Source organism: Oncorhynchus tshawytscha, linkage group LG07 (genome assembly GCF_018296145.1).
Source record: "Oncorhynchus tshawytscha isolate Ot180627B linkage group LG07, Otsh_v2.0, whole genome shotgun sequence".
Classification (NCBI taxonomy): domain Eukaryota; kingdom Metazoa; phylum Chordata; class Actinopteri; order Salmoniformes; family Salmonidae; genus Oncorhynchus; species Oncorhynchus tshawytscha.
The window spans coordinates 33,399,182-33,425,139 of NC_056435.1; the positions used below are offsets into that span (position 1 = coordinate 33,399,182).

A 25,958-nucleotide genomic window follows, 5' to 3' on the forward strand; every position below is an offset into this window, starting at 1 on the left:
ATGTTTTGATAAGGTTTGCATCACAACTAAAGTGGCCAAAAAACATCTTAAAATTAAGCACATTAATCCGCTTTACAAGGGGTGTAGAGCCTACATAAGCAGCGTGTGAGTTTCAAGTTTGGGGAAGGTCATTTTCACCATAGAAATGCACCGTAATAATAAATGCATTATATGCATAATCCCATTTGTGGTCACTTTGTTAATGGTGTTGTCCCGCTAATGGAACATTCGTACTTATAGCCTACTGCCATGTGTGCATTCCTTCCCTTATAATGTGAAGAAATAGACTAATAGTTTAGCAACATTTTAAGATAAACGTTCTAATCTGTTGAGTCAACCACATTGGGTAAAAAAGTTTTTTGAAACTAGCGGTTGTATTAATTTGGGTGCTATCGTTTCCCCAACTGTCCCAGACTATGTTTGGAATATGAATTTCTCACACAGAATAGAATAGGTCAACTTTTGTACTATGGGGGATATTAGATTTAAATAAGCTAGTGCTTTTGATGTTCTTTAGGCCTACTCATCTTGTTGGCTGACGAAAAGTAAATGTGGACAATAGCTTCAATATGCACCTTGGAATTGGATAAAGACGCAGGCAGTTGCATCCCCGATGTGTCTGTCTTCACTTGTAGCTTGTGAGAAAGACCGGATCACGTGATGGAGTGTGAGAAATGCTTGTCAAATAGTGCAGCACTCAGGGAGAAGGGGACAACGAAGCACTCTGGGCCAAGGACACAACGGCCACTGGCCGTAAAAGGCATCGATTATTTTAGGGTGCATTACGGCCACACAAAGGGGATGCTGCCGTGAAGTGCTTGTCAAATAGTGAGTGCGATGGCGCAGTGGTTAAGGGCGCTGTACTGCAGCGCCAGCTGGGCCACCAGAGACTCTGGGTTTGTGCCCAGGCTCTGTCGTAACCGGCTGCGACCGGGAGGTCCGTGGGGCGATGCACAATTGGCCTAGCGTCGTCCGGGTTAGGGAGGGGTTGGCCGGTAGGGATATCCTTGTCTCATCGCGCACCAGCGACTCCTGTGGCGGGCCGGGTGCAGTGCGCGCTAATCAAGGTTGCCAGATGCATAGTGTTCCCTCCGAAACATTGGTGCAACTGGCTTCCAGGTTGTATGCGCGCTGTGTTAAGAAGCAGTGCAGCTTGGTTGGGTTGTGTATTGGAGGATGCATGACTTTCAACCTTCGTCTCTCCCGAGCCCGTACATAAAATTCTGAGAACCATATGTTTCTTAGTACTTGGTGAGAGCGTGGTTGTCCTATGGTTATTTTGCATACAACCTTCCCAAAATGTTCTGGGAATGGTGAGGGATAGTTGCTTGGCTTTGGAACATTTTCAGCACATTTAAGGAACTTGTTCTAGGAACGTTCTCCGACTGGTTTGACATAAAAACCACAAGAAAGCTGTAACGTTCAAAGAACGTTCTAAGAATGTTATTGAAAAATGTAAACATTCTGTTCTCAGCATCAACAAAACTCTCTCAATCCTCTATCTTGTTAAGTGTGTTCAGGTGTGCAGGCCACGCTCACTAATTGGCCACACCCGATCTTAATGAGTGCTTGTTTCCTTTGAAATGGGGTCTGTTTGAATAGACTAAAATGAACAGCTTTGTATGAGTTTTAAAAAAACATGTCACGCTAGAAATGTGTTTGCGTGATTAATGCCTAAGCAAAATCATTTCCATGTGTCTTATCTGTGCTTGGAGGTCCAAACAGTTAAACTAAGCTAGCAGTCTTAACATTCATTGAAAGTTTTAAAGAAGTTATTCAAAAACTTCTACATAACCTATAATTTCAGTTCTCAGAACTTTAAAACGTTCATGGAACCATAGTAAAACGTTCTCAGAATCAAATCAAATCCAATTTTAGTAGTCAGATGCGCCAAATACAACAGTGAAGGGCTTACTTACGAGCCCCTAACCAACTGTGCGGTTTCAAAAAATACAGATAAGAATAAGAAATAAAAGTAACAAGTAATTAAGAACAGCAGTAAAAAATTACGATATATACAGGGGGGTGCCGGTGCAGAGTCATTGTGCGGGAGCACTGGTTAGGTGAGGTAGTATGTACATGTAGGTAGAGTCAATTAAAGTGACTATGCATAGATGACAACAGAGAGTGGCAGTGATGTGGAGAGGGGAGGGGAGGGAGTGCAATGCAAATAGTCTGGGTAGCCATTTAACTAGATGTTCGGGAGTCCTATGGCTTGGGGGTAGAAGCTGTTTAGAAGCCTCGTGGACCTAAACTTGGCGCTCCGGTACTGCTTGCCGTGTGGTAACAGAGAGAACAGTCTATGACTAGGGTGGCTGGAGTCTTTGGCAATTTGTAGGGCCTTCCTCTGACACCGCCTTTTATAGAGGTCCTGGATGGCTTGAAGCTTGGCCCTAGTGATGTATTGGGCTGTTCGCGCTACCCTCAGTAGTGCCTTGCGGTCGAAGGCAGAGCAGTTGCCATACCAGGAAGTGGTGCAACCAGTCAGGATGCTCTTGATGGTGCAGCTGTAGAACCTTTTGAGGATCTGAGGATAATCAACCTCCCTGCAACCTAAAACCTCCCTACAACCTAAAAATGTACGTTTCCAGAACCGGCCCATTTTTCACTTCCGTTCTTAGAACATTTCGAAAACGTTAAATTGTACTTATCAGGAAATGTATGGCTTCATGCCCAGAACCGAATGTCCCGGCAGGGCAGTGTTGGAAAGCACAGCACCCTTATCTACCCTTTTCTCACAGTATGCACATATACAGTAATACACTGATTAACCATAGCAACGTCTTCTGAGGGAGATCTGGTAAAATTTAAGTGTTCTACTGATCCAGACTTCAGCTGTCAATCACACTCTCAATGCAGCAGTCTATGGTTTGAAAGGCTCCAATTTCGAGGCAATGGAGAAATTAGTGATGAGACTTTAAGGTTCATAGTTACCATCTGTTACTCCACAGGGGTCTAAGAGAGTGAGGGAGAAAAGGCAGAGAAAGTCTCTCTGTCTATCACTAATGAAGTAGAAGTTAGAGGGATAAGAGAGAGAGAGGTGTTATGAGTACATAGTGAAGTATGGTTTATGAAATCATCAAAAGCCATGTGACTAGAAGCTGAGAATCCTGTTATATGAGGCTATAAAATGTATACAATTATCTTAGTGCTTTTGACATAAATTATATGGAAATTTAAGAATTGGTTCAATTATAACATATGTCAAACAAATACCTTCCTGTCTTTTTTCAGACTGGAACATTGAGACTGAGACCCCTTGTGATCTCTCTGTCAGTGATGCTTCACCAGAGAGTGACAGGATCCCTCAGCCGACCTCTTTCACAGGAGGCTTATTTGACTTAACCTTTCCACAACAACCTGTAGGCCGGAGAAGAGAAGTGACAGTATAACATGTGACGACTGGGTGAACCAATGAGCACCACACCAACCCCAGACCTAGACAGAGAGAGCCTCCCACCCGAAAAGAGGGACCCCAGACAAGGCCTCTCAGAGCAGATTGCTGCTGTCACATTCAAGGTCCCCTTCCCCTACAAGAGCCATAATGTAGTCAAGCCCTACAATGCATCCCACTCAAACCTGCTCCCACCTACACATGCATCTGTTCCCCCGCTATACCAGCCCTGGACCCAGTCCCCCACCACAGCCTCCACCACCAGAGCCAACCATCTCTCCTTTCCTATCAGGGATAGCCATGGCTGGGCTGAGTGGAGGGAGCACTATTACAGAGGTTGGGCTGCAGTCCCGCGCCAGGATGGCATATTCCCTACATTTTCAATCACGGCTCCACATATCCCTCAGAACACCCACGCCGCCACTCTATCTGCAGAAATATGGCCCAGCCTACAGAGGAGCCCGGTGGGGAGGATGGAGGGTACAGTTGCCACTTTAATAAAAAAATGAGGGAGAAGTTAAGTCTACACACCAAACAGTAAAACAGACAGAGGGGCCTGTATATGAGAAGAGAGAAACAGGGAGTAAACCAGTCACAAAGCCACAGCTCAGAGGAAGGTTCTGCCCCCCTGAACACTACTCTTTCTCCTACTGCCTCCAAGGACCTACACCACCACCCTGAACTGGTCTACACACACCACTCCACAGCCCCCAAGTATCCTGATTCAGGGCAAAGTCCTTCGGCGTTTGCAGAAGAATCTCCCATAAGACCGTCACTTACTGTTCAGTCAACAGAGAAAAACTGGACTGTGGGAGTAACAGAAAAAGTAGACGTGTCTACCCCTCTCTCCACCCATCACTCTTCTTACCCCTCCACCTCTTCTAACCAGCTGCCCTGGTTGCTCCCTCACTTTGCGGCAGGCTCTCTAATCAAGCTCAGAGATGGGCGACTGAGGAGGGTGGAGGATTTGCAGACAGAAGACTTCCTGATCAACACAGAGGCCTGTCCAGCGCTACAGCTGAGATGCTGTAGTGTGCAGCACATCTCCCCCTCCACAGACCCCTCCCTCTCCCGCCTCCTCATCCTCCTACATGAAGAACATTCTCAGGTGAGCTGGTCCTGATCCTGCTGAGTCTACTACATCATTACATCACACAAGATCATCACAGGGTCAGTGTGTTTTTGGTCAGTGTGTTTTTGGCTTCTTACATTTCCATAATTTATAACATGGAATTCAATATACAAGATATCATACATATTTGCAAATAGCACACTTTTTGATCCGTCTACATCATAAAGTAAGGTAAATAAAATGCTAATGATTTACATTCCTAAAGTATCCCTCATCATGACACAAGGCAAGTATTGATGCCAATCCCCAATTGCAGAACCCTACCACCACTTAGAGGACAAAGAGAGGTACTGCATTGTCATGACTAACAGTATCTCTCATCACAGGAGTTCCTGGATGTGTATGTGGAGTACCCGTTCTTTGTGTGCGGACGTGGCTGGTCCTCTTGCTGCCCCCCGAGAACAGCCCGTCTGTGTGGACTCCGCTGCCATCAGCTCAGTGTTGGTGATGTCTGCCTGGCTCTTATACCTACATCACGCTCTGCCACCCAGCCACAGGAGCCTGGCACCCCAGCCCGAGGGAGACATGGAGGGCCTAAGACTCTACAAACGTCCTTTCCCCATTCTCCCCTTCCCGCTGCTCCAGACAGGCCAATAAAAGGGCAGGGAGGGGGGCTGGGCCCAGCACGGAAGAGGCATTGGTCAGCCCCTGAGCTGCGTGGCCCAGGCACCAACTGCCCTTACTGACAGTGATAAACACCGTTGCCATTATGGAGAGGGAGCCAACAAAGCCAAGCCAAGCCTAACTTTTGTTTTATTATCTTTATCTCAACCTCACATTCTTTCCATCCCTTTCTTCGTGACTGTCTGTCTCTGTTTTGTATAAAGAATTATTATGATAAAGTAGGAAAGAAATGTAAATTTGACTCAGGATTCTGTACGGATAGTAAGCAAAGGACAATTGCAGGTACCGGTGTAAAAGCCGTGGATTATCAGAGATGTGGGAGACAGAATATGTCAGGCACAACATATTACCTTTAGCCTATTTTAGAATTTTATCAATTAGATCATTCAGGGGGGATATATTTTATTATTCGCTACCTCCTATATATACCATTTAAATTGACAACTGTTTTTTTGTATGTAGAACAGTGAATGCTGTAGTATGTCTCAGTGAGTGTGAATGGCTCTCTGTGTGCTGTATAGCTGACAGTTGTTGGCATTACCTTATACACCGGTGTCTTTTCTTACTTCAGTATGACAATATTTTTGTTCTGAAATGATAACTCAATCAATCAAATGTATTTATGAAGCCCTTTTTACGTGAGCCAATGTCACAAAGTGCTATACAGAAACCCAGCCTAAAACCCCAAACAGCAAGCAATGCAGATGTAGAAGCATTGTAAGGTAAATAACTGCGACTGATTTAGGAACTGTTTGTGTTGATTAAGAATAGTAAATGTTTCAAGTATATTTTCTATGCTTTACCTCACCAGATGATGTTTACAATGTGTATGTCATGTATAAATCCATCAGCGTTTTCAGTTCCCATGCTTTGGCTGTCACTGTGTGAGAAAATGCTTTTCTGGCCAAATGATATAAATGTATTGCACCTGCTATGTCTGACAGTTCTGGTATATTTTGTTGCTGTAGTCTGACATTTAGTTTTGACAGAAAATATAGCCTCGATTCGCCCACCTGCAGATCTGGAAGGACATCAAAAGGCAGCTGAAACTGAATGATAGCTCAGAGTTCTCTCGATCTGTCTCTTGTGGGCAAAAACCTTGGCATCTCTGGGACCACATGCCTCTGTTGTGTTGTGCAGAGCTTAGTGCAGTAGGTCTGTGCCCCCTCCTTCAGGAAACTGAACCCGACAGGGCTCTATTAATCCCGCACAGTCTCGTATTTAACGTCAACCCCATCATCCCTCACAGCAGCAGCCTCTCAATCTGCATACAGACAGTCTTACACCTGACCTCCACTCTGCAAACTACAACGTCACCTACCTGTTGTTCAAAGGAAAAAAATGGGCCGCCATTTTGTTCTCATTGAAATCTAAGTAAACCCAGCTGCTTGTGAAAAAGAATGTATGCTGTAAAATAAATAATCATGTGTCAAAGTAAACACATTTTTGTAGACCGTTTAATGCAAATGTTTTTACACAGAGACGCAGAGTGCACACAGCAGCGCTTATCTTTTTAAAAGACACTGTAAAATGTCTGCTTGTGGACAAACAAACAATTGCTCAATTCTAAATTTGTATCAGTTATTGAGCATCTCTAACATTTCATTTGAGTCTCATATGCCTCTGTCCTCGGGGCTGACTGTTTGTATTCATCAACGCTTTCCTTACTTTGATCACTGAAGTCAAATGAGCTTATAAATAAATTGACGACAGTTCAATGTCTGATGTTTCATTCCTTCATGGTATTGACTGGGAATTCTATGATGGTCTCTAGATGAGCATTCTTGATCCTGTGTGTCATGCACCATGTAGTGTATACAGTCCAGATGCCAAAGATCCTCTTTGCAGTTGCACTAAGGCAATATGGCTCTACTTGTTTCAATGCACCAAGGCAATAAAGTAGAACATCTTTGCCAGTACTTTTTGTACTTGTCAGTTTGCAGCCAATAATAAAGGAAGTTGGTCTTCCTGCAAGTCCTGAAGCAACAGGTCCTTATAGATCAGGCAGTAAATGAATTTCCCTGCACCATCCCCTCTTCCTTATCTTCCTCTACTAGCCCCAGTGTATCCTGGGAAGGGGAGGTCTGATGGTGGTCAGTGGCAGCCGCAGGTTCTGACCACCATGTTGCGGTACTTCTTCAGGATGACGTTGGAGCTGTCGTCAAAGTAGAGGACTGAAATGCCATGGAGCTGGGTGGGGGCACAACAGGGTTTGGGCACTGTCTCTGGGTTTATGAAGTGGACCTGGGGGGGATAGAATATAATACCAGTATCAGGGAAATCATGCACAATTAGAAAGATTCAAGTGTGTGGGAAAATGTGTGTTGATACTTCAGCAGTTTTTCTCACAGGATGTGAGACATCAAAGAGCGCTTTGATTTCACAAAATGAATATAAGAATTTCAATCAGCTGCTGAATGGTTATATTTACAATGAAGCTAGGAGAACCTACAGTGAAACCCTGAGTAAATGCCATATTCAACCCCCTCAGAAATGTACATGATGATATGATTCATGAAAACCATGAATATTCTTACCAGAGTCTGCACAATGGCATGATTGGTAGCGTTCATGTAGGAGTTCAGAGGAAAGGCACATTCGCCCTGGCAGTAGTACGCTGCGTAGCCCTCTGGTGCAATGATCCAGTCCTGAGAGGACAAGTGATAGGACTCATAACAGCACATCCAACCAACGGAGATGCAGATGTCATTGAATCTAGTGAAGTCAAACACCTATCTAAGTGGGTGAACAGAGAAAGAGGAGGACGTGCTCAGATCAGAACAGGACTGGTGTGATAGAAAGAGTCGTAGTACTGTACCTGCCATCCCAGATCTCTGAAGCTGACATACAGCTCATGCTTCTTACAGCCCTGTTTCGGGTCTGTGCTGAGGGTCTCTGAAAGACAATGGGTCATATGAACAACATTACAGATGAATCAACACAATCAACTGTGAGCACTGTATCTTGGTATATGCTATCTATTATCCATAGCCTGAATGCTTTAATCAACACAAAGTACTCTAACATGTCAAAGGAGAAGCCATTTTGTCTATCATTATGTTACAAGTTTATCAGATAATGTCTGTGTATAGATCTAGTGGCTAGATGACTGATTCCTTGTGCTCCAAGTGGGTGCTCCGTTTGTGCACCTGCTGCAGCCTCAGCAACCTTCAGTGCATCCTGGGGAGTCTTGGGTTTTTTGGAGCGGTTGGGGTTGCGCCCCTTGTGGCCGTGGGCAGAACGGACGCTGCGGAGGCGAACCTCGGTTGCCTTGAAGAAGGCCACCATGAAGGGCTGCTTGTCCTGGGGCCCACTGCCCTCCAGCAGCCCCACTAGTCTGGGATTCACACTCTGACCTGTAGGAGGAGACAGAAAGACATGCACACTTCAGTCCAGGGTACACATTGGGCAGAGAGGGAGAGGTGAAGCCAGAGGATTTACTCCGGCCAAAATCTGCCTGTGTGAGATAAGCCCTTTTTTTAAATGGAGGTCTATGTGAGAGTGTCGAATTACCTGAGGCTTATTTGATCGAATAGCAGTTTAAGGCTGTTACAAATGTACTGATACAAGTGGATGCACGTGGCATTCCGGCAACTTTGAGAGAAGCAACTTAGTTGCGCCTGTTGTTCACACGCATATCTGCCCTCTCATTGGATAGAACGGTTCCATCTGTTCTCGCCTGCCTTCCATCGTTGAGGACATATAATTCTATTGTTAGAGCGGTCACTTGAATATCTTGTCAATATAATAAATCGTCTTTGATATTGGTATGCTTCAGTTCAATCTTATGTGGTGGGTGTGTACCAGCCATAGAGCTCTATCTCTGTTGGACAAGTGGACATACAGCACCCTTTTAACTCTGACAGTGACTCACCGTCCATACTCTCCAGAGCCAGCTGCAGGCCCAGGTTCTGGTCTGGGTTCACCACCCACTGGTTACTGGTGGCCGTGATGTCAAACACAAGCCAGCCCTCCTCTGCAGCCCACACCACCCGCGTGTCCAGAAGGAACAGGTAGTCGTCACTACTACGGGGCACGCAGACTACTAACATTAGATACACTGCACATGCAGTCTAACAGTTAGATACAACAAAGAGTTTCCGACCTAGGAAGTGTGCTCTAAATTCTAACATTGGTTGACTAAAATCTGCATAACTGTATAGCCTTGCCACTTCACATTGCAATTCAAACCCTTCTCCTCAGTAGCAGGTGTGATGCTATCTAGTGCAGTATGTAAAAGTAAAGCAGTTATAAAAGTTGATCTAGATGGTAGATTCATATTCTAATAACAGTAAAGATTAGCCACCCAGAGAGAACACAGGATACATGAAATCCAAAACAAGAGACAACACGCAGTGTCGATCTAACCCTGCCGATAGCTCTTTTAATAATGGCTCTCTTTATCACAGATGAAAATTCCCAGACTGATTGGGGCATATCTCACAGACAATGGCTTTGTTTGCAGATTGAGTTTCAGGCCCCCAGGCTTACTCCTCAGGCTGTCTCTTTGTCTTGCTGCCTTGTCTGTATGAAAGGCAAACGTGTCTCTGAATAACAATGCTTTTGTTCTCAGCACCTTCATAGCCTCACCGTCACCGCTGTGGGACAGGCCATGCCTACACACGACTGAGCTCTGATGTCACCGAGCATGACAAGCTGTGTGTTTGTGTGTGTTGGAGAGAAGGGGGTGTTTTTACTCATTGGAGAAATCCAACTATTGTTCACTACAATCAAAACGCCTAGTGTGGTCTGTTCTCCAGGAAGAGAGGGGTTGGGATAAGGGAGGGGTGTTAGGTAATGGAGAAGGGGGATTAAGTGAATGGTGGAGGTGTGGGCATTGAGGGTGGTGTTTGTGGGGGTGCTCTATTTGTTCAAGGTGGCGTCTCTGCTGTTTCAGGGAGTGGTATATCGTTTTATAAGGCCACACACACACAAAGATTAATGGAAGAGGCGTCACCTGTCAGAGGGCTCCTGTAGCACCTGGTACACGCTCACGTGCAAGGTCTCATTCTCAGAGCGTTCTCCGATGTAGTCCTTATAGATTCGGAACTCTGCAGCGGAGACAGCTTCTCCATCTGGGATCCGGGACAAGTCAAAGCGGAATTCCCTGTTGTGCTGAGAAGACAGGACATCCTGATCCAGCTTAGCTGATGAAAGGAGATGGGGAAGAGAAGAGGTTACTCACTACTGATACCAACTCACCCGGGATCAGCTTTTTCCAATGGCTAACCTCACCCATTATGAGCTGTACAACTAACACAGGCGCTGGATGGTTAAAGGCACCACATCCCCTGGTCTTTTGAAACAGTGGGGGTGCATGTGTCCCAACACACCCACTGCTGTGAATACAATCAGATCGGAATCCGGTCCATGGTTTAATTCTGTCAAAACTGTCGCTGAATCAAAGTCTTCTGATCCACATTGCTCAGCCCACATATAGGATGCACTGTGTCAAAAATAGGAAACTCCTGCTTCCATGAGAGAGCTGATTGATCTAAACATCAGTCTGCATAATGTGCCAATGTGGGAGGAAAACCACACTCAAGGCTCAATTTGGCTCTATGTTTAAATTGCACACATGTGCTGACCACAAGAAAAGCACTGACTGGAAAACCACAGCAGCCAATCCAATGCACATGCAGACATACACCCTGCAGAAACACTATGGTCATAATGTCATCATCTTCAATACACTGATAATACAAGACATGCTCTTTCCATGACATAGACTGACCAGGTGAATTCAGTTGAAAGCTATGATCCCTTATTGATGTCACCTTGATGTCAATACACTTCAATTAGTGTAGATTAAGGATTAAAGAAGGACTTTTAAGCCTTGAGACAATTGAGACGGATTGTGTATGTGTGCAATTCAGAGGGTGAATGGGAAAGACAAATAATTGAGTGCCTTTGAACAGGGTATGGTAGTAGGTGCGAGGCGCACCGATTTGTGTGTCAAGAACTGCAGCGCTGCTGGGTATTTCACGCTCAACAGTTTCCCGTGTGTATCAACAATGGTCCACCACCCAAAGGACATCCAGCCAACTTGACACAACTGTGGGAAGCATTGGAGTGAACATGGGCCAGTATCCCAGTAGAACGCTTTCGACACCTTGTAGAGTCCATGCTCCGACAAATTGAGGCTGTTCTGAGGGCAAAAGGGGGTGCAACTCAATATTAGAAAAGTGTTGCTAATGTGTTGTACACTCAGTGTACAGTATGTTTTCCATAATCCACCCTACGATAGGAGAATGCATTTAACCACTATACGTAAAGTACTATACTCTGGAGGTAATGATAAAGCTATAAAATAGCATTTATATGAATGGGCTTTCTGAGAGTATGCTTGATAAATCCCAACAGTTGAAATGAACCTTTTGAAGGGCCACCACTGAGATCCACGATATCCCACCCTGCCCTGAAACAGCTGAGCTACTCTCAGAGTTTCCAGAATAATGGTGGTGGGGCAGAGCCAAAGATTTCCTGGAGGTTTCAAACGCCATGTTTTTACAGTGTTACCCAATGTGTTTGTCCTTGGAAAGTTTGGTGGAGGTCTCCGGAGCAATGGGGGACTTCCCACACTGGAGGTGTGCAGAGTGGAGTGATGATTACCCACCTTAAACACATCCTGCCCACTGGCAGCCGCCATGACATCATACGTCTGTCTCACTCATGCCTTGGTATTGTTTCAGTGCCGGATAACACACACACACACACACACACACAATAGCATAAACCCTCTTACAGCAGACACACAACTTAATGCAGCACACATGCACCAAAATGCTTTAAACCCCTTAAAACGATTTCTAACCGCACACACATGCACAACACACACATACGCCATAAAGAAGAGCATTCTGAACCCTGCTAGTCATTTGTTTGACCGCAATTAAACGCTGGAAAGAAACCAGGGGCGTTTTTATGAAGGCAATAATTGCTTGTAAGGACTTGGTGTGTTTACGTTAGGGACCATTAGCTCCAGAGATCAGCCCTCAGATATACAAACTTCTCTTTGTGAGGCATTTCAACACTTTTCTTTGCTCATGACGACGGGTTCAACTTGCCGTGCTGGCGTTAATAATTTTCAGCTGCCAATCAAAAGATATGGGTGAAGTTTATGAATATCCTACATCAGAGGCACAACTAAACCCTAGAAAATCAGTAAGCTGAAACACAGACTGACTGGCAGACAGCCAGATGTGTAATGTACTTAAGTAAAAATACTTGAAAGTACTATTTCAAGAGTTTTTGGAGGCATCTGTACTTTACTATTTATATTTTTGACAACTTTCACTTTTACTTGACAACATTCTTAAAGAAAATAAATGTACTTTTTACTCAATACATTTTCCCTGACACCCAAAAGTATCGTTACATTTTTAATGCTTAAAACAAGACAGGAAAATTGTCAAATTCAACACTTACCAAGAGAACATCCCTGGTCATCCCTACTGCCTCTGATCTGGCGAACTCACTAAACACACATGCTTAGTTTGTAAATGATGTCTCAGTGTTGGAGAGTGCCCTTGGCTATCCGTAAATAAATACAAAAACAAGAATATTGTGTCAATCGAAGTAACAATAAAAAAAATCTACATCAAAATCCCTCCGTTCAAGCTAGAGATATTTTTTTTTACAATGTCTGAATCTCAATCTGCCGCATTCACCTATGTCGCCCTTCTGCGGTGGAAAGTGGCAGAGTTACAGCGCTGTCTGTCAGACTAGGAGACATCCCGAAAACCTGTCTTCTCACAAAAACGTCTGCAGCATCCGAACAGTTTGGCCACAAGCCCCATGGCCTCGTCTAAAAGTAACCCATTCAAATGAATGGAAGAAATAAATAAAACATTGCCACAAAACTACAAGGGGTTTTATGTGTGAACAAAATATATATATATCTCCTGAGCTTTCTTATATCTCCTAGATAAAGGACAGACAAAACCTTATTCCTTATGATACATTTTTTGGACTGTCTTATTTGCCATTTATGAATGTGTTATTCAATGCATTTTTATATAGAAGTAAAGGCCAAATTCTATATTTTATCAAATAATAAAAAATACAAAGAAATTGGATACCTAAATCAAATTGCTAAATGATCCATGGTATGACTTTGAAACAATTCCATATGGCACCTGAAACAGGGGTAAACCTACATGAATTTGTCCAATATAAACTTTTGATTGCAACTGTTTGGACTAATGATTCCACCCTAGATCAGCTAGATGAAAGCAAGTGTGTGCCAAGACTGTGTCACTGAATGTGCCACTGTCTGTCATCTTGTTTACTCAAATTTGTTTCTTGACATGTGCACCTACATACATTATAAACTTTAATTCATAGAATAGGTTGTAGCAACCTCATGGATATCGGGAGAATTGGAGTATTATGTATTATGTATTGGAATTGGAGTATCACCATACACTGAGCTGGGTGAATGGAATATGAATGACAGTCATCCAATATGCTGTAATAGAAATAAGGCCATGCTAAAAATATATATATATTGTCCTCCCTTATCCGTAAACAGCACCGAACGCCACTGGTGGAAGTTTGACAAAATTCAGTGGTTTATGTTCGAAAACCTTATTTCTTGGATCAGATTACTTTATCCACCAAAACAACCTTACACCTTGCTTGGCATTTCAGCTAAAACCGTGTCCAATGGAAAAATAAAGCAGTCTTTCAAAAAGGGATTAAAAAATAATTGGAGGAATTATAGTATTATGAGTATAGAGTATAAATCCCTGGTGTAATCTCTTTATTCTCCCCCAAAATCAGATTACCATGATAAACAGTCAGCTTTCAATTTAGCCTGTTGGGTTCACACACTGGCGGACTTACCATTAGGCAGAAGAGGCAATTGCCTAACATCATCAAGGGGCCTCATGAGCTTTTCTTTTTCTCGCCCTCCTGGTTTTGTCCCTTGCCTGTCCCATCTCTGTACCCTCCTGCCGGACCACTCTGCCCGCCCCTGACCCTGCCTGCCGACCTGTACCCTTGCCCCTTCTCTGGATTATTGACCCTTGCCTGCCATGTCCTGTCTCTTGCCTGCCCCTTGGACTATTAAACCATTGTTTATTCAACATGTCTGCATCTGGGTCTTACCTTGATTTCTGATAGTATGAACTGGCCATGACTGACCCAGCAGACACGGCCCAGCTGCGCAACGCCATCTCCACCCAGGGAGCCACCCTCGGTAGGCACGAGAAATTGCTTCGTGGCCTTGGAGAGGGGGTCCAAACGTTGGCTGACCACCATGACTGGGCATTGGCCAGTTTGCTGGAGAAATTCCACGGATTCTCAGGGAGGTCGCCTAGCACGGTGGTAACCCCAAAGCTCCACAGCTACTAGCATTGCCGGCTCATCGGTCACTCCACCTTCTCGGGAGCCCCGCATACCTCTGCCGGAATGCTTCAATGGAGAGCCGAACACCTGTCGGGCGTCCCTAGCTCAGTGTACCCTCATCTTCAAGCTTCAGCTCTCCTCCTTCCCCTCGGATCGCTCCAAGATAGCCTACCTCATCACACTGATGTCCGGGAGGGCTCTTACCTGGGCTACCGCCGTGTGGGAACAACAGCCGGCCATATGCGCTAGTCTGGAGGGTTTTGTGGAAGAAGTGAAGAAGGTCTTTGATGCCCCGTTCCCCGGGCGAGAGGCCACCCGGAAGCTAATCCAGCTTCGGCAGGACTCCTGCAGTGTAGCTGATTATGCGGTGGATTTCCGCATGTTGGCAGCAGAGAGTTCTTGGAATCAAGAGGCACTGTTTGATATGTTCTTGCACGGCACCTCGGAGGAGGTTAAGGATGAGTTTGGAGCCCGGGAATTACCTACGGAGCTCGATTTCCTCATCGCTTTGACCATCTGTATCGATGGGCGATTACGGGAATGACGGAGGGAGAAGAAAATGGATTTCGCTCGCACACCCAGGGATATCACATTGCCTCTGAGTCAACCCGGAAGCTCCCGACGGTCTCGTTGCAGAGAGGACCGGAGGCTTCAAGACCTGCCCCGAGGGCTGCTGAAGACGGCCGAGTCATCACTTCCTGAGCCTATGCCACTAGGCAGAGCTGGAATGGATATACAGGATCGACACAAAGAGTTGTCTGTATTGCGGGATTCTTGGTCATTTTGTGTCCTCTTGTCCTTTAAAGAAGCCAGACTCACCGGTAGGAGAAAGGACTCTGGTGGGCCATATGGAGAACATTCCTGCTTCCCTTGCTCGCACCCCTTTTCATGACATTCTACTGTGGGGAGACCAGTCCAAATCTCTCCGGGTTCTCATTGACTCTGGGACTGACGAGTTTTTTGGACACTACCCTGGCATCCGAGTTGAACATCCACACTCAGCCCCTCTCCATTCCCATGGACGTTAGAGTGCTGGACGGGCACTCTTTAGGCAGAGTCACCCACAACACCACTCCCATCCACCTACGGGTGTCAGGGAACCACATCAAGGCTATCCAGTTCCTGCTCATTAAGTCCCCTCTGATTCCCGTTACATTGGGATTCTCCTGACTTTAATGACACAATCTCCTCATTAACTGGTCTACTGGTGCCATCATGGCTGGAACCTGTTGTGCCACGCCCATTGCCTGAAGTCAGCACAACCTGACCCGGGACATCTTCCTGGGGGCTCGGAAGGTGCCCCAGACCGCTCCGCCATTTCCGCGGAGTACCAGGACCTCTGGGATGTGTTCAGCAAGGCTTGGGCCATGTTGCTTCTGCCGTACCGACCCTATGACTGCAGGATTGACCTTCTCCCTTGCACCACGCCACTCCCTAGCTACTGGATTTATCCGTCCCTCTTCCTCCCCCGCCGGCACAGGCTTCTTCTTCATGGAGAATAATAACAAGACCATGTGCCCGTGCATTGACTACCGGGGACTCAACAACATTAAGAGCCGTTACGATGTGGGGAATCGGGAACATCTCGCGGTGAAGATGGCGTTGGAGGAATGGCTGAAGAGGGCAGAACATCTGTTCATCATGTGGACTGACCACAAGAACCTGGAGTATCTCCGCTCCGCCAAGCGCCTCAACTCCAGGCAAGCCAGATGGGCCCTGCTGTTCACGGTTCAACTTCTCCCTTTCGTACTGGCTGGCTGGGATCCAAGAATGTCAAGCCGGATGCATTGTCCTTCCGCTATAGCCCCATGACTACTACCCCGGAACCCGAGACCATCCTTCCTGGCGAGCTGGGGGATAGGGAAGCTGGTCCGTGAGGCAGGCCCTGATAACCGGATGGTCGTTCCTGACACTGGCCACTCCGCAGTCCTGGAGTGGGCCCAATCTTCCAGGCTGGTCTGCCACACTGGCGCCCGTCGGACCCTGGCCTTTGTGCAACAGCACATTTGGTGGCCTACTATGGTCCCAGACATGTCCGCATTCGTCACCGCTTGCTCAGTTTGAGCACAGAACAAGACTCCTCTCCTCTCTCATCTTTTTAAGTGGGAGAACTTGCACAATTGGTGGCTGACTAAATACTTTTTTGCCCCACTTGTATATACTTGTGTTCTCTGTTTGTCTGTTGCCAGCTCATCTTGTTTTTCAAGCTTACCAGCGTTTGTCCTGTCAGCTCCGGTTTTTTTCCCAGCCTCTCTTTTTCTTGCCTTCCTGGTTTTGACCCTCGCCTCTTCCCGTCTCTGTACCCGCCTGCCGGACCACTCTGCCTGCCCCTGACCCTGCCTGCTGACCTGTACCCTTGCCCCTTCTCTGGATTATTGACCCTTGCCTGCATTGACCTGTCTCTTGCCTGTCCCTTGGTCTAATAAACCATTGTTTATTCAACTGTTCTGCATCTGTGTCTTACCTTGATTTCTGATACAACTAGTCAAAAGGCCAGTTTTATTGCTTCTTTAATCAGGACAACAGCTTTCAGCTGTCCTAACATAATTGGAAAAGGGTTTTCTAATAATCAATTAGCCTTTTAAAATTATAAACTTGGATTAGCTAACACAACGTGCCAATGGAACACAGGAGTGATGGCTGCTGATAATGGGCCTCTGTACGCCTATGTAGATATTCCATTAAAATAAAGGTGAAATAAATAAAAAATAAAATCAGACGTTTCCAGCTACAATAGTCGTTTACAACATTAACATTGTCTACAATGTATTTCTGATAAATTTTAAGTTATTTTAATGGACAAAAAATGAGCTTTTCTTTCAAAAACAAGGACATTTCTGAGACCCCAAACTTTTGAACGGTAGTGTATATTCTGTATCCTATCCTATCTTACTCTATGCCGCTCTGACATCGCTCGTCCAAATATTTATATATTCTTAATTCCATTCCTTTACTTTAGATTTGTGTGTATTGTGTGTATTGTGCTATTTTGTGTGTTTTTTTGCATTGTTTGAAACTCATTTTGTACATAATGTTGATGCTACGATCTCTTATGACCCAAAAGATCTTCTGGACATCAAAACAGCGATTACGCACCTTGAGCTGGAAGAAGATTTTTTCTTAAATGAGTCTGACGCGAAAGATATAATGTTGCCCAAAAGGCCCAAATCCCTGTCATTCCGATGAAGAAAATAAGGAAATACAGGGGTCGCAGATCAGTGTGCCTTGTAAGAATTACTCGGTGAGTGGGTAACCCACCTCTACCATTCGTTCTATTTGCCAATGTGCAATCGCTGGAGAATAAACGAGACTATCCTACCAACGGGACATTAAAAACTGTAATATCTGATATTTAACCGAGTTGTGGCTGAACGACGACACAGATAATATATAGTTGGTTGGGTTTTCCATGGGATGGGGATGTGTGCGATGTCTAATATTAAGGTAGTCTTGAGGTATTGCTTGCATGAGGTAGAGTACCTCATGATGACCTGTAGACTACACTATCGACCAAGAGAGTTTTCATCTATATTTTTCATAGCCGCCTTTTTACCACCACAAACCGATGCTGGAACTAAGACCACACTCAACGAGATGTATAAGGCCATAAGCAAACAAAAAAATGCTAATCCAGAAGCAGCTCTCTTAGTGGCGAGGGACTTTAATGCAGGCAAACTTAAATATGTTTTACCTCATTTCTACCAGCATGTCACATGTGCAACCAGAGGGAAAAAAAACTCAAGACCACCTTTACTCCACTCACAGAGATGTGTACAAAGCTCTTACTCCCCCTCCATTTGGCAAATCTGACCATAATTCGATCTTCCTGATTCCTACTTACAAGCAAAGACTAAAGCAGGAAGTGCCAGTGACTCGCTCAATATGGAAGTGGTCAGATGATGCGGATGCTACGCTACAGAACTGTTTTGCAAGCAAAGACTGAAATATGTTCTGGGATTCATCTAATGGCATTGAGGAGTATACCATCTCAGTCACCGGCTTCATCAATAAGTGCTTTCACAACGACGATGTCCCCAAAGTGACCGTATGTACACATCCCAACCAGAAGCCATGGTTTACAGGCAACATCCGCATCGAGCTAAAGGCTTGAGCTGCCGCTTTCAAGGAGTGGGAAAATAATCTAGATGCTTGTAAGAAATCCTGCTATGCCCTTAGAAAAACCATCTAACAGGCAACGTGTCAACTAAGATTGAATCCTACGCTCGTCAGATTTGGCAGGGCTTGCCAACTAATGGACTACAAAGGGAAACCCAGCCGCAAGCTGCCCAGTGATGCGAGTCTACCAGATGGGCTAAATGCCTTTTATGCTCGCTTCGAGGCAAGCAACACTGAAGCATGCATGAGAGCACCAGCTGTTCCGGACGAGAGTGTTTTCACATTCTCCATAGCCGATGTGAGCAAGACCTTTAAAAAGGTCAACATTCACAAGGCCGCGGGGCCAGAAAGATTACCAGGACGTGTACCAACTGGCAAGTGTCTTCACTGACATTTTCAACCTCTCCCTGACCGGGTCTGTAATACCTACATGTTTCAAGCACCATAGTCCCTGTGCCCAAGAAAGCAAACTTAACCTGTGTAAATGACTACCACCCCATAGCACTCACGTCAGTGTCGATGAAGTGCTTTGAAAGGCTGGTCATGGCTCACATCGACACCGTCATCCCAGAAACCCTAGACCCACTACAATTTGCATACCGCCAACAGATCCACATATGATGCAATCTAAATCGCACTCCACACTGCCCTTTACCATCTGGACAAAAGGAACAACTATGCTGAGAATGCTGTTCATTGACTACAGTTTAGCATTCAACACAATAGTGCCCAAAGCTCATTACTAAGCTAAGGACCCTGGGACTAAACACCTCCCACTGCAACTGTATCCTGGACTTCCTGACGGGCTGCCCCCAGGTGGTAAGGGTAGGCAACAACACATCTGCCACACTGATCCTCAACATGGGGGCTCCTCAAGAGTGTGTGCTTAGCCACCTCCTGTACACCCTGTTCACCCACGACTGCGTGGCCAAGCCCGACTCCAACACCACCACTAAGTTCGCTGACAACAAAACGGTGGTAGGCCTGATCACCGACAATGATAAGACAGCCAGTAGGGAGGAGGCCAGAGACCTGGCAGCGTTGTGCCTGGACAACAACCTCTCCCTCAACGTGAGCAAGACAAAGGAGATGATCATGGACAACAGGAAAAGGAGGGCCGAACACACCCACATTCACATCGACGGGGCTGTAGTGGAGCGGGTTAAGAGATTCAAGTTTCTTGGTGTCCACATCACCAACAAACTATCATGGTCCAAACACACCAAGAAAGTTGTGAAGAGGGCACGACAATGCCTTTTCTCCCTCAGGAGAGTGAAAAGATTTGGCATGGGTCCGCAGATCCTCAAAAGGTTCTACAGCTGTACCATCGAGAGCATCCTGACCAGTTGCATCACTACCAGGTATGGCAACTGCTCGGCATCTGACCGTAAGGCACTACAGAGGGTAGTGCGTACAGCCCAGTACATCACTGGGGCCAAGCTTTCTGCCATCCAGGACCTATATACTAGGTGGTGTCAGAGGAAGATCCCAAATATTGTCAAAGACTCCAGTCACCGTCATAGACTGTTCTCTCTGCTACCGCACGGCAAGCGGTACCGGAGCGCCAAGCCTAGGTCTAAAAGGCTCCCTAACAACAATTAATCTAATGGCCACCCGGACTATTTGCATTGACCCTTTGTTTTTACACTGCTGCTACTCGCTGTCTATTATTTATGCATAGTCACTTTACCCCTACCCACATGTACAAATGACCTTGACTAACCTGTACCCCCGCACATTGACTCAGTCCCGGTTCCCCTCATTATTGTTATTTTATTGTTACTTTTTACTTTAGTTTATTTACTAAATGTTTTCTTAACTCTATTTTCTTAAAACTGCATTGTTGGGCTTGTAAGTGAGCATTTTGCGGTAAGGTGTGCTTAGTCACCTCCTGTACTCCCTGTTCAACACCTGTTGTATTCGACGCATGTGAGAAATACAATTTGATTTGATACAAAACGCATTTCTTTAGTAAAAAGACAGGTGCTGCAGATAATACTGCTATTATCATTGAGGCAGAGGACATGCATGTGTAGCCCATGTATCTGATGCTGTCTGGCCAAAAACAGTATGGCATTTTTTGGCCAGACAGCATCCGATACATATAGTAAGACAGAGGGGCACTGTTTTGCTTTGCTCGGATCCTTTCTCCAATGAGATAGTTTCAACCTCCTGCGAATTGAAGGAAAGTTGGCGGGTGCACAACGCACTGTTCAGATGCTGGAATTATTTTGGATGAATGTGTGAAGGTAACCTACTTTTTGAAGTGATTTGTTTGACAATCAGATGAAAACACCATGAATGGTTGTATTCATGCCACATTTAAAGGTAATACATTTTTACAGTTACATTATGTCTATACTATAAAACCCTTTTTTTATCCCAAAACTGTTATAAGTCAAACTTTAACTATACAGCATAATCTTCTTTATTTCATTTCACATGGAGAGCTGTGAAAGATGACGGATAGGCCTGTCTCCTATTCCCATATGCTGCAGGTGTGTTCTCATGGGAGCAAGAACATCCCAGAGACATCTGTATCAGCCTATGGCAGACTCCCAGCAAGAAGCACTAGCAGTGCAGGAATGCAGGTCAACTCAGTCCAACCAGGAACCATGCAGTCAGAGTATAGTCAGACTGCTAAAGCAGGCCTGAGCTCTGTATTCAGTATCGCTATAGCTCTATTATAATCACACAGATGGGCAGGCAAGCTACAGATGCGTGCAGTCAAACTGCATCTGTATGGTCAGATGTGTTGCATGGACATGAGATGAATACATATTGGTAGTGGGCAGACTGGATGGTGGTTGGAGATTCTAACACCACTGAGTCTAAGGGGCATGTGCATACACTCCATGGCCAAAAGTATGTGGACACCTGGTAGTCGAGCATCTATTTCCAAAAATAATGGGCATTGGAAGACAAAGCTTTTCCACCGTTAATTTGTTTAGAAAGTGAAAGGCACAAAACAATTAAAACTGAACAGATTCCATAATTTCCAAGAAGCGTCAACGTTGGCCACCTATATACCTGCACATACAGTAGAGAGAGGGGGGAAGAGTAGCTCTCTTTCCCTCACTGGAAGCTGTGGTTTGTCAAGGGGAAATGCCTTAATCCAGTTTGGCTTTAAGCGATCACTCCAGAGACCACCATGACTGGCTCTTTACAAAATGGTGGGAAAACAGACTGCCAATCAACAGGAGAGTGGCCATTGGTTCATGAGAGGATTGGGGCACTGTGTTTCCTTATCTTTCTTTCTCTTTTCTCTGCCCTTCATATGTAAACTCAGCAAAAAAAGAAACGTCCTCTCACTGTCAACTGCGTTTATTTTCAGCAAACTTAACATGTGTAAATATTTGTATGAACATAACAAGATTCAACAACTGAGACATGAACTGAAAAAGTTCCACAGACATGTGACTAACAAAAATTGAATAATGTGTCCCTGAACAAAGGGGGGGGGGGTCAAAATCAAAAATAAGTCAGTTTCTGATGTGGCCACCAGCTGCATTAAGTACTGCAGTGCATCTCCTCATGGACTGCCCGATATTTGCCAGTTCAGTGCTGTGAGCCCCACTCTTCCACCAAGGCACCTGCAAGTTCCCAGACATTTCTGGGGGGAATGGCCCAAGCCCTCACCCTCAGATCCAACAGGTCCCAGACATGTTCAATAGGATTGAGATCTGGCAATAGGATTGAGATCTGGGCTCTTCGCTGGCCATGGCAGAACCCTGACATTCCTGTCTTGCAGGAAATCACGTACAGAACGAGCAGTATGGCTGGTGGCATTGTCATGCTGGAGGGTCATGTCAGGATGAGCCTGCAGGAAGGGTACCACATGATGGAGGATGATGTCTTCTCTGTAATGCACAGTGTTGAGATTGCCTGGTGTAACTCAGGCAGTTGTTGTTGCCATCCTGGACCTGTCCCGCAGATGTGATGTTCGGATGTACCGATCCTGTGCAGGTGTTGCTACATGTGATTTGCCACTGCGAGGACGATCAGCTGTCCGTCCTGTCTCCCTGTAGCGCTGTCTTAGGTGTCTCACAGGACGGACATTGCAATTTATTGCCCTGGCCACATCTGCAGTCCTCATGCCTTCTTGCAGCATGCCTAAGGCACGTTCACGCAGATGAGAAGGGACCTTGGGCATCTTTCTTTTGGTGTTTTTCAGAGTCAGTAGAAAGGCCTCTTTAGTGTACTAAGTTTTCATAACTGTGACCTTAATTGCCTACCATCTGTAAGCTGTTAGTGTCTTAACGACTGTTCCACAGGTGCATGCTCATTAAGTGTTTATGGTTCATTGAACAAGCATGGGAAACAGTATTTAAACTCTTTACAATGAAGATCTGTGAAGTTATTTGGATTTTTATGAATTATCTTTGAAAGACAGGGTCCTGAAAAAGGGCCGTTTCTTTTTTTGCTGAGTTTATGCACTTACTTCTTCCCCTTCTCTCTAACAAGGTCACTCCGTACATTCTCACGTGAATTGGAATAAAAGTGTAAAAGTGCCAAATCTATTCCTGATGATAAACTGACATCCTAACACATACAGTGGTCCTGTGTGGCTCAGTTGGTAGAGCATGGTGTTTGCAACGCCAGTGTTGTAGGTTTGTTTCCCATGGGGAACCAGTATGAAACTATATGCTCTCACTACTGTGAGTTGCTCTGGATAAGTGGATAAGCTAAATGACTGAAATGTAAATGTAAAGCAGGCCATGAAGCCCAACCTGTAAGCCCTGACACAGGACAATGAAGGGGAAATGGTTGTCTTTGGAAGAAAAGCCACATCCGGGTGGGAGTCACAGGCACCATTCCGTCTACTGTTTCACTTTAGTGATATCAGACCCGTAGTGAGATCTCCAAAGGAAACAAAAGCAGGATTTGGGTTTTAGAAACGCAATAATGTCCAAGGAAGCACCCCCCTTGATTTACACACACACTGCCAGCTGTCTCCTGTAAAGAGTATTTAGATGCAGTACCTGAGTCTTTATCTCCCTGTCAACTTGTCCTGCCCTCCCCAGGGTACTGAAATGCCTGTTCAAATCCTAGTCATGCGAAACAAAGCCTTGCTGAAGCCGGTCTCCCAGAGCTTTAACAGGATTCAGGGGAAATCGGATACAGCCATGTTGTCATAACATTTACAACTCGGAATGCAGAACAGTCTTAGAGCAGTCTTATCGGAAGCACAGGGAAAGTTACCTCAAAGCCTCCACATTTAGGAGCTGTACACAAATCAAACGTCATACACACAGACAAACACTTAGCTAATGCACACGGGTTCAACAGTACTGTCCTTTCTGCAAAGTGCCTTCAGACAACAAAAAGGCATTGAAGAAAGCTTTCACTCTTTAATCCTTATGCCAACAGGTAAACTGGAAGTAAGCCTGTTTTTTTTCAGTCAACTCCTGTGCTATAAGGCTAGGTTAAGCCCAGAGAGACTCTTGTCTGGGAGCACCACTGGATCCTCAGCAGTGCTCTGTCTGAGCATTAAAACACACCCACACTTCACCTTGTCTGACCTTTGCTCTCCTAGTCAGCAGACCTACAGACCAGACAGGTCCACAGAGAACCCCTGTGAGAAGTGTTTTTCAAAACTATTTTCCAATGAAATGTAGGCCACCCTAGCGATGAGACGTTGAGTCACTGAATGAGTCAATGCAAGCATTAAGAGTGTTTTGTAAACTATCAGCATGACAGTGCCAGTATCAGATATCACAAAGTAAACATAAACAGCTGTTTAGGTAACGTCTAGGTAATGTTCATGTGAGATGTGATGAGTAAAAAACAGTTTAAAGAGATTAAGAGCCTGTGTCAAGACTGCGTCGTCTCTTGCGCAAAGGTGAACTAAAATGATTTTTGCTTTTAAAAAATAAAGTAAGATATATGGGGAAAGCTGTTTTATGCTACAGCATTAATGAGATAATGTAGACTAAACAATAACTTCTCAATTTATATCCATCGAAATGAATTGATACGTCTCTGGATAGGGTGATGATAAGGACATACCAATATTGACAAAGCTCATCACCATATCCGCGTCATTGAGAAAACTGCTGTCTTGGGGGGTCACCATCGGGGGTCCCTGGGTCGTGAAGACGGGTTTATAATATGAGTAGCCGGCGGGCTGTTGTCCATAAGTGGAAATAGCGTTGTACAAATTCAGCATAAACATCGGGGCTGCGTTTTGTTTGGTGTAGATGTGCGGCCGGGGCCGGTGGGGCAGCCCCAGGATGGAGAGGATTTCTCGCTGCATCTCCCGGCGCTCCTGGTTCCGCAGACGGCGCTGGATGAAGCTGGATTGAACTTCGTTATCCAGAGTGAAGTTAGAAAAAGTTGTGTCGGCCAAAATACAATAACCCCAAGCAAGAACCATCGCCGACGCACGTAGATGCAATAAAACCACCATTATCAAATTCATCCGTGTAATTGATTCATATAAGGGTAGAGATAGGCTATCTAAAATTAGTGTCTCAAATCCGCATGCATTGGAGGACGAATTTAGACCCTGATTTTACTTTAGAAACTAAATCAAACATCAGCCACACATCATCTGCATTGGTGCACACCACTCGCGATTGCTGTTGGAGTGTGCTCGCGTTGCTGCTGCGATGTCAAGCAGCTCCCCTGCCATCGGACTTTATTGAGTTGCAGTATCTTAGGGGAGGGGTCAGTGGGCTCTGGGATGGGATTTCCCCATGGGGGATCAGGGGGGGGGGGGTCAATGTCGTTGCTGGTTGCGTATGCACCTCTATCTGGGTAAACGTTTAAAACCTAATTGTCCTGTCCTATCAATCCTTTGTTTGGACATGATTGCAACTAGTGTATCAGTTGATAAACTGGTGCCATATAGCTACTAAGTAACTTAGACAAGAATCCAGTAGATTCTGTTCAATTGTGCACCTGATAAACTTGCAGGTGTGCAAATAGTATAACCACCACAAGTTTATCATTATCACAGTTTAACTCATTTGAGCTTTTCCTATAGGGACAACATTTACACATACAGTTTTTACTAGCTTGCATGCTGGCATGTGTGCACACACACACACACACACAAAATACCAATATAAATTACAAGAGCTGAAAGCACCTGTTTCCAATAGGTCTATCCAGACTCAAAGGTTCCACTCCAGCCTAATTTTGAACTGCAAGTGAAGCATGTGACAGTTAGGGACAGTTGATTACTTCTTGGCACAGCATTGACTCCTGCTGTGTCAGTGCCTCCCTTTCCCATTACTGTAACTACAGAGTCTTCAGGCCTGGCGTTCCCCCCGCTGTGTGGCCGTCCCAGGGTTCCTCACTCCTCTGCTCCTGAGCTCAAATACATCTCAACACAGC

At 45.3% G+C, this 25,958-nt stretch overlaps 2 protein-coding genes across 2 annotated transcripts; one reads left to right on the forward strand and one right to left on the reverse strand.

Annotated features, from left to right (window-relative positions):
- Window positions 1-3,243: 3,243 nt before the first annotated feature.
- Window positions 3,244-6,573, forward strand: LOC121846788 (ataxin-1-like). Its single transcript, XM_042324328.1, has 2 exons — window positions 3,244-4,502; window positions 4,853-6,573. Exons 1-2 carry the CDS (start codon window positions 3,957-3,959, stop codon window positions 5,210-5,212), a joined length of 906 nt encoding a protein of 301 aa, XP_042180262.1. The 5' UTR covers window positions 3,244-3,956; the 3' UTR covers window positions 5,213-6,573.
- Window positions 6,574-6,605: 32 nt separating this feature from the next.
- Window positions 6,606-25,215, reverse strand: LOC112254397 (bone morphogenetic protein 7-like). Its single transcript, XM_024426959.2, has 7 exons — window positions 24,627-25,215; window positions 10,108-10,297; window positions 9,025-9,176; window positions 8,300-8,506; window positions 7,969-8,045; window positions 7,688-7,798; window positions 6,606-7,394 (listed from the first exon to the last, which is right to left on the reverse strand). Exons 1-7 carry the CDS (start codon window positions 25,036-25,038, stop codon window positions 7,245-7,247), a joined length of 1,299 nt encoding a protein of 432 aa, XP_024282727.1. The 5' UTR covers window positions 25,039-25,215; the 3' UTR covers window positions 6,606-7,244.
- Window positions 25,216-25,958: the final 743 nt, after the last annotated feature.